Here is a 9,919-nt window from a genome sequence, read left to right as displayed (position 1 = left end):
GTATTTATTTTAACTAGGTAGAATAGTTATTAAATAGTTATTAACTATTTAATAACTACCTAGCTAAAAGAAATACAAAATTACCTGTAAAATAAATCCTAACCTAAGTTACAATTAAACCTAACACTACACTATCATTAAATAAATTAAATTAATTAACTACAAATACCTACAATTAAATACAATTAAATAAACTAACTAAAGTACAAAAAATTAAAAAAAACTAAGTTACAAAAAATAAAAAAATATTACAAGATTTTTAAGCTAATCACACCTAATCTAAGCCCCCTAATAAAATAACAAAGCCCCCCAAGATAAAAAAATACCCTACCCTATTCTAAATTACGAAAGTTAACAGCTCTATTACCTTATCAGCCCTTAAAAGGGCCTTTTGGGGGACATACCCCAAAGAAATCAGCTCTTTTGCATGGTAAAAAAAATACAACTCCCCCCCAACATTAAAACCCACCACCCACATACCCCTACTCTAACCCACCCAATCCCCCCTTAAAAAAACCTAACACTACCCCCTGAAGATCATCCTACCTTTAGCCGTCTTCAGCCAGCTGACCACCGATGGAACAGAAGAGGACATCCGCAGCGGCCGAAGTCTTCATCCAAGGGGCACTGAAGAGGTCTTCCATCAAATAGAAGTCTTCATCCAGGCGGCGTCTTCAATCTTCATCCGGAGCGGAGCGGAGCCATCTTCAAAGCAGCCGATGTGGAGCCATCTTCATCCACCGACGCCTACTCGCCGAATGAATATTCCTTTAAGTGACATCATCCAAGATGGCGTCCCTCGAATTCTGATTGGCTGATAGGATTCTATCAGCCAATTGGAATTAAGGTAGGAAAAATCTGATTGGCTGATCCAATCAGCCAATCAGATTCAAGTTCAATCCGATTGACTGATCCAATCAGCCAATCAGATTGAGCTTGCATTCTATTGGCTGTTCCGATCAGCCAATAGAATGCGAGCTCAATCTGATTGGTTCATTGGATCAGCCAATCAGATTTTTCCTAACTTAATTCCGATTGGCTGATAGAATCGGAATTCGAGGGACGCCATCTTGGATGACGTCACTTAAAGGAATATTCATTTGGCGAGTAGGCGTCGGTGGATGAAGATGGCTCCGCGTCGGCTGCTTTGAAGATTGCTCCGCTCCGGATGGATGAAGATTGAAGACCCCGCCTGGATGAAGACTTCTATCGGATGGAAGACCTCTTCAGTGCCCCTTGGATGAAGACTTCAGCCGCTGCGGATGTCCTCTTCTGTTCCATCGGTGGTCGGCTGGCTGAAGACGGCTAAAGGTAGGATGATCTTCAGGGGGGTAGTGTTAGGTTTTTTTAAGGGGGGATTGGGTGGGTTAGAGTAGGGGTATGTGGGTGGTGGGTTTTAATGTTGGGGGGGTATTTTTTTTAACATGCAAAAGAGCTGATTTCTTTGGGGCATGCCCCGCAAAAGGCCCTTTTAAGGGCTGGTAAGGTAATAGAGCTGTTAATTTTCGTAATTTAGAATAGGGTAGGGCATTTTTTTTATTTTGGGGGGCTTTGTTATTTTATTAGGTGTATTTAGCTTAAAAATATTGTAATATTTTTTTAATTTTGTGTAACTTAGTTTTTTTTTTTTTGTACTTTAGTTAGTTTATTTAATTGTATTTAATTGTAGGTATTTGAAGTTAATTAATTTATTTTATTTAATGATAGTGTAGTGTTAGGTTTAATTGTAACTTAGGTTAGGATTTATTTTACAGTTAATTTTGTATTTCTTTTAGCTAGGTAGTTATTAAATAGTTAATAACTATTTGATAAGTATTCTACCTAGTTAAAATAAATACAAAGTTACCTGTAAAATAAATATAAATCCTAAAATAGCTACAATGTAATTATTAATTACATTGTAGCTATCTTAGGGTTTATTTTATAGGTAAGTATTTAGTTTTAAATAGGATTAATTTATTAAAGTATAGTGTATTGTTAGGTGTAGTTGTAACTTAGGTTAGTTTTTATTTTACAGGTAAATGTTTCTTTACTTTAACTAGGTAGCTATTAAATAGTTAATAACTATTTAATAGCTATTGTACCTAGTTAAAATAAATGTAAATTTGCCTGTAAAATAAAACTGAATCCTAAAATAGCTGGTGACGATATAGATGGTGGCGATATAGGGGCGGCAGGATAGGGGTTAATACATTGTGGGAAGGAGAATACAATTTTAAACACATTTGCATGTATTTTTGTATGGAATAGTTGTCATTCTCTTGCTATCCTTTGTGGAAAGAAGAATGCAATTTTAAGCACATTTGCATGTATTTTTGTATAGATTAGTTGTCATTGTATTGCTATCCTTTGTGTGAAGGAGAATGCAATTTTAAACACATTGGCATGTATTATTGTATGGAATAGTTGTCATTCTCTTGCTTTCCATTGTGGTAAGTAAAATGCAATTTGAAACACATTTGCATGTTATTTTGTATGTAATAGTTGTCATTGTCTTACTATCCTTTGTGGGAAAGAGAATGCAATTTTAAACACATTTGCATGTATTTTTGTATGGAATAGTTGTCATTCTCTTGCTTTCCTTTTTGGGAAGTAAAATGTAATTTTAAGAAAATTTGCATTAATTTTTGTATGGAATAGTTGTCATTCTCTTGCTATCCTTTGTGGAAAGAAGAATGCAATTTTAAGCACATTTGCATGTATTTTTGTATGGAATAGTTGTCATTCTCTTGCTATCCTTTGTGTGAAGGAGAATGCAATTTTAAACACATTGGCATGTATTATTGTATGGAATAGTTGCCATTCTCTTGCTATCTTTTGTGGTAAGTAAAATGCAATTTTAAACACATTTGCATGTATTTTTATATGGAATAGTTGTCCTTATCTTACTATCCTTTGTGGGAAAATATTTGCTGAGTCTATTGAAGGTTAAAGTGGTGTATTAACATTGCCAAACATGACTTAGAAAGAGAATGCAATTTCAAAGATTTGTTTTGGTTTTATTTGTATCACTGTCTACAAAGTATCACAAACCTTTCTGTGTATTAACATTGCCAAATATGATTTAGAACGAGAATGTGATTTAAAAGATTTGTATTGGTTTTCTTTGTGTCAGCGTCTACAAAGTATCAGAAACCTTTCTGTGTTTTTGGAGTCCTGTTGATTTCTATGGCATTCGCAACCTCTGAGGTGGCTGTTTGAACGATAGCTATGTTGCGTTAGAATAAATGTGAGCTTACCTGTTGAATTTTTGATAACTTGGCAAGAGGTTCAAATAGAGTCAAATATGAGGGCGAATGATCAGTATTCTACTCGAATAACACAAGCATCAATCTGCGTCGGATTAATCGCGTGGGGAGCGTATATCACGTCACACATTTCAAGATTTGACAATGTTGATGCTTTGTTAATTACGGCGTATTCAATTTGCGTCGAATTTGACACAGACTTCCAGCGCATTATCAGTTGAAGCTTTGATAAATCGGCCCCAAAGGGTTTAAAAAAAAAAAAAAAAAAACAGCACAGCCAGCTGACAGAGACACACACCACTGCACTAATCATAAGCTGAAATGAAAGTAGTTAAATGATGGCTGATGTTCAGTTAGGCCCCGATATTCATAACATTGACAGACCAAAAAGAAACTGCCTGCTTGGTTTCGCCAGGCTCACAATCCGTCAGTCTGTCAATATATACAAAAAGGGGGCTGAACCGCAAAGTGCCTACGAGTGGTGGTTTATCTCTCATAGTATTTTTATTTGAGATCACTACGTCTGCAAGAGTCTGCCGACATCACCACTAGTAGGCAAAATCAATGCAATGTTTCCACATTTGTTATTGTTTATTTGTGAGAGGCAATCAATTCCACATGCTGGAAAAAAATGTTTATGAAATGTCAGGGGAGTAATCAGTGTGTTTGTTTCTTTACTTGATGATAAAATTAAAAAAAAAAACAACCCTAAAACTGCTTCTGTGCATTATAACATTAGACTATTATATTTGGAAGAGAACTCTTAACCAATCACATGCGCACTCTAAGGCACCGGTTTTCAAACCTGTCCTCAGCTCTCCTCAAAAGGCCAGATTTTCAGGATTATCTTGGGTGAGAGTAAATAAAATAACAATGGTTACTAATCAGCTGATTATTTCACCTGCACTCCAGTTTAGATATCCACAAAATCTGTCCTGTTAGGGGGAGGCCTGAGAACAGGTTTGAAAATCAGTGCTCTAAGGGAAAATCACAATGATCATATGAAATAGATAACCTACAATATACTTTTCCAGTATACAACCTGCAAGCCATTTTATAAAAATTATTAAATGCATTTCTGAAATGTCTTTTAAATGTTTAAAATAATAGCAGCACAAGCGTGCACGCCTACATTCTATTGCCTTGATAGGAGAGAGTGTGTAGTTCATAGTTTAAATCTACACATGGTTACTTAAAGTGTAAGTCAATCCTAGCGTTGTATAAACGCTAGGATTGACTATTGAAACAAATAAAGGGGACTTTCATTCATGAAGTATAAGATACTTCATGTAGAAAGCTCCTTTATTTGTTTCAACCGATTGCCATTCTTAGCTGCTACAGCAGCCCACGGCTAATTTTTTTTTACCTCTTAGCCAATAGCCGTGCGGTAAATCCGGCTTACCGCCGACAATTGGTTGAAACAAATAAAGTAGCTTTCTACATTAAGGCCTCTATTTAACAAAGTCTGGCGGACCTGATCCAACAGTGCGGATCAGGTCCGCCAGACCTCGCTGAATGCGAAGAGCAATACGCTCACCGTATTCAGCATTGCACCAGCAGCTCACAAGAGCTGCTGGTGCAATGCCGCCCCCTGCAGACTCGCGGCCAATACGCCGCCAGCAGGGAGGTGTCAATCAATCCGATCGGGTTGATTTCCGGCAATGTCTGTATGCCTGTTCAGAGCAGGCGGACAGGTTATGGAGCAGCGGCCTTTGTGACCGCTGCTTCATAACTGCTGTTTATGGCGAGCCTGAAGACTCGCCAGAAACACGGGCCGTCAAGCTCCTTTCGGAGCTTGATAGATAGGCCCCTAATATCTTATACTTCATGAATGAAAGTCCCCATTATTTGTTTCAATAGTCAATCCTAGCGTTTGTAAAACGCTAGCATTGACTTTCACTTTAAGTCTATGCATTCGGGGAAGAAGAATGACTTAAAAAGGAAGCAGCTTGAAACAAGCAAAAGATAAAGTCTCAGCTGTTCCGTTCATCTCTGTCACTCCGGTCTCCTCTTCCTTGAGACAGCTGATCCATTCTTCATAAACTCTCCCTGTCTCTTTCTTTATAAGTCTATTACTCTCTTTTTTTCTCCTTGCTTTACCCTTTCTATTTTCACTCTTTCCTTCTTTACCCCTTTGCCCCCACCTTTTCCTTCTCCCCCTTTCTCTCCGTCCCTCCTTACTAAATATGCATAAGGAATAAGTAGAAGACGGATTTTCATACTCAATTTGCATGTTCCGCAAATAATCGGATTTCTGTTGCAAATGAGACACAGCAAAAGCATTGTTAATAAACTATATATAATTAAATGAAAAAAAAATCAAAGGAAAAGAAAAGAAACCTTCACAAAATACTGAAAGACAAAGACCGTAATATAATTCACCAGTACTTAGGATGTGCATAAAGCTAAGAAGAGGAGCCGTAAAGTCATAACTAAACTGTAATATTTCAGAGTTTAGAAATGTAAACAACTTTCCAATGTGCTTCTATTTAAAGAGACTTTATTCTCCTGGTATTCTTTATTGAAATGCATACCTAGGTAAGCTCAGGAGCAGCACTGCACTACAGCTAGCTGTTGATTGGTGGATGCACATAAATGCCTCTTGTCATTGGCTCAACCTATGTGTTTAGCTAGCTTCCATTAATGCATTGATGCTCCTAGGTTTACCCTTCAACAAAGGATACCAAAAGTACAACCCGCATTTGATAATCAATGTAAATTAAAATTGTTTTAATTAAATGCTCTCTGAATCATAACAGTTTAATTTTGACTATACTGTCCCTTTAATGAAGCTTACACTGACCAGACTTTGGGGTATATTTATTAAAGTGACGACGGACATGATATGGGGGCCTATCTATCCATTCAGAGCTTGACGGCCTATGTTTCTGGCGAGTCTTCAGACTCGCCAGAAACAGCAGTTATGGAGCAGCGGTCACAAAGACCGCTGCTCCATAACCTGTCTGCCTGCTCTGAGCAGGCGGACAGACATCGCCGGAAATCAACCCGATTGAGTACGATCGGGTTGATTGACACCTCCCTGCTGATGGCCCATTGGCCGCGAGTCTGCAGGGGGCGGCATTGCACCAGCAGCTCTTGTGAGCTGCTGGTGCAATGCTGAATACGGAGAGCGTTCAGCGAGGTCTGGCGGACCTGATCCGTACTGTCCGATCAGGTCCTCCAGAGTTTGATAAATAGAGGCCTTCATGTAGCGTATCATGTTCGCAGCACATCGATAATTGCAGACAGCATATGCTGTCGGCATTTATCATTGCACCAGCAGTTCTTGTGAACTGTAGGTCAATGCCGCCCCCTGCAGATTCCCCAAATCGGCCGCTAGCAGGGGGTGTAAATCAACCCGATCGTATCCGATCGGGTTGATTTCTGTCCGCTGCCTCAGAGCAGGTGGACAGGTTATGAAGCAGCGCTCTTTAGACCGCTGCTTCATAACTTCTGTTTCTGGCGAGTCTTGATAAATTTACCCCTTTTTCTTATTTTCTATTAAATTCTGCTTTATGATTTCTATAAAAATAATATTTTCAATATCTACACCTTTTCTATTATATTATATATGTCATATTAACGAAAAGTCGTAGGGGAAAACATAGTATAAATAAATGTAACGATATGTACTCTTTTAATTCTGGCTTTATTTTGGAATATAAGTAAATAACATTGTTACTTTTATAACATTCTAATTTCAACAAATGATAATGTAATGAAGTGTTATATATGAGATGCATACAATAGCCAATTTATTTTATGCTCAAATTCTTTTTTGTGTGGGAAATTGTACTATTTTAAAACTTAGAAAACATTGCCATCTGTGTACTAACTTATCTTTCTTTACATTTTGCAACAATGATTGTGTAGTATTCTTAATTTAATAAATCATTTTTAAACTAGTGTTTTAAAATTGGAAATTAAAAAGTACAATTCAAATGAAATATATCTCATTATCTTTAAAGTAATTTAGTGAAATCTGCAATAGTAATTTTATATAATTTAATAGCTTTTAAAAGGACATTAAACAAATTGTGTTTTTAAGACTTTTTCTAGGAAGGCAAAAATCAAATTCATTTACCTGTAAATGCTGCAAATCAAACTGCTGTTTAGGCACTTTGCAGCAGTTTTAAAATATAGGTCATAGAGTTTCCTTTTTAGCCTCTCTAGGGATTATGGTGCAAAGCACAATTTTTACACAAAAGAAAGAGCTGTGTTTAATGTCCCTTTAATGTATAAACGCTTTCCACAGAACAAATTGACTAATAGCTTGGAAATACCAAGTTGCTCTCTTTTGCTAAACTGTGTAAAACAATTTATTACATCCTTGGCAAAGAAATAAGCACATTCTTTTAGAAGATGGCAGTTAATTTTTATTCATCTGAAATGTTGGTAAGAAAGGAATGTATCGGCTCCATGAAAGCCTTCTTAGGTACTTTGTGACAAAAGGCAGATCATAACAAGATTGTCCTAGGCTACCATTCGTTTCCACTCCGTGTATTTGTTTCTGCCAAGATGAGGTTCCTCTTTCTTCATCTGAACCTAAGCGGAAGTAAGAAAACAAAACTGGCATTATTGTCTGCGCTACTGATTTATTAGGCTGTGTTGGTTACAAGCCAAACACACAAAAATCTTTACAAATGCTAAGGTCGGACACTAGTGCAAAGCTTTTATTCATATTTCAGGATCTGTTTTTTCCCATAATTATGCCCAGGGCTATCATTTTTAATATGGTACTTGTGCTTGTCAATTAGTTTCTGTTTACCCCCAATCAGAATAATATAAGTCAGAGGACACTTAACATATAAGTAATGTTATTAGCAAGTATAGACATTTAGGGCTAGATTACAAGTGGAGCGCAAAATTGTGCTTTTACAAGAGTGATATTTGCGCTCCACTTAGTAATTGCGTGCAATGGTTTTAACAATTTAAACGCAATGCGAACATAGTAACACATATATACGTATATATTTTCATTTTAAACACAGTCCCCATTGACAGCTATGTAAAGGCAGTGCTGTTTTTTTTTCTAGCACCCCACTTCCCCTCACTTTAACCCCTTATAACTGCTTTGTGCAGTTATTTAAAAAAATAAAAAAGATGGTTCATCATTTTTAATTTACAAAAGAAACAGAACACTTTATTTCTGGTGAAATTGGGGAACATTTATTTGGGTTAATGAATTTGAGCGCAAAGTGCTACCACAAGCATCAACCAGCCACTTGTAATGGCTGATTATGTCATTTGAGCCTATAAACGGGCAAATCTATCCCTTAACGGGCACACATTAAATTAGCGTTCCACTTGTTATCCAGCTCTTAGTCGGGATGAATATTTTATTTGTACTGCTCAAGATAAACTAACAATACAAAAAATGATCAAAATATAGGCATAAAATATATTCACCAAAGATGAATCTTTATTATATTATTTTTTTAAATAACAATATAAGCATAGTTAAATTACTGTACACTGGTATATATATATGTAATTGTTTAAATTCACTCAAATTCACCAATACCAGACAGGAAATGCTTGGATTCATCGACTACTGAATTTCGAAGCAGGTGCTTTAGCGCAAGCTCTGGGATCCACAGCTCTAACCCTACTATTAGAGCGGCAAGCAAGAGTAGTGGAAATAGAAAATTCAACAGAAAGAATGCAAATACGGCACTCTATGCCCAGACTAACAGGCAGGGAAATTTCCAGTTGGAATTTAAAACATAGCCTTTATTAAAATGTATTAAATTAAAGCGACGAAAACACACAAATGGTTAAAAACAAAAATGTGAGGCAATTCCAAATCGATAATTTGGTGTAATGATAATATATAAATATCATGCCTTTATTGTGCAATATCAAAAATCACTAAACATACTTGATCTTTCTTTCACTCCTCACATTCTGTCCTTGGCTAAAGCCTGCCACTTCCACTTTAAAAACATCTCTAAAATTAAACATTTCATTACACACGTAACAGCTAAGATTTTAATCCACTCTCTCATCCTTTCCCGCCTCAAGTACTGCAACTCCATCCTTTCTGGTCCCCCTAACTGCCGCCTAGGTCCTTTACAATCCATAATGAATTAATCTGCCAGGCTCATCTTCTTTACACGTCACTCTAGATCTATTGCACCTCTCTGCCAATCCCTTCTCTGGCTTCCTCTTACCTACAGGATTAAACACAAAATTCTGACATACAAAGTCCTCAATTGCACTGCTCCCCCTATATTTCAGACCTTGTCTCCAGATACTCTCCCTCCCGTCCCCTTCGCTCTGCTCACAATCTCCTACTCTCCTCCTCTCTTGTTACCTCCTCACATGCCCGTTTACAAGACTACTCCAGACTGGCTCCCATCTTGTGGAACTCTCTGCCTCGCTCAACAAGACTTCCCCTAGTTTTGTAAGATTCAAGCACTCCCTAAAGACTCTACTATTGAGGGATGCATACAACCTACACTAACCTTTCCTAACTCCCCTTGAACCCCTTAGCATGTAAGCTTATGAGCCCAGCTGTTTGTAGATCACCTTCATAACAGCCGACTACAACAATGCAACTTTTGGCAGGGCCCTCTACCCATTTGATCCCTATAAATGTTATCTTGTATATCACTTATGTTTAGAGCACTGTGGAATCTGTTGGCACTCTACAAATACCTCATAATAAT

At 37.2% G+C, this 9,919-nt stretch overlaps 1 protein-coding gene across 1 annotated transcript in view; it reads right to left on the bottom strand.

The window, feature by feature from the left end:
• Positions 1-6,878: 6,878 nt before the first annotated feature.
• LOC128664402 (solute carrier family 23 member 2-like) overlaps positions 6,879-9,919 on the bottom strand; it is a 391,187-nt gene continuing 388,146 nt past the window's right edge. Inside the window, exon 11 of the mRNA XM_053719234.1 lies at positions 6,879-7,793. Within this exon, the coding sequence (XP_053575209.1) occupies positions 7,618-7,793 (176 nt within the window). The 3' untranslated portion in view covers positions 6,879-7,617. The remainder of the gene's footprint in view (positions 7,794-9,919) is intronic.

The sequence above is a fragment of the Bombina bombina genome, chromosome 6 (genome assembly GCF_027579735.1).
Source record: "Bombina bombina isolate aBomBom1 chromosome 6, aBomBom1.pri, whole genome shotgun sequence".
In the NCBI taxonomy this organism is placed as follows: Eukaryota; Metazoa; Chordata; class Amphibia; order Anura; family Bombinatoridae; genus Bombina; species Bombina bombina.
The sequence above is the reverse complement of the archived record's forward strand: the minus strand, read 5'-3'. Positions and strand labels throughout refer to the sequence as shown.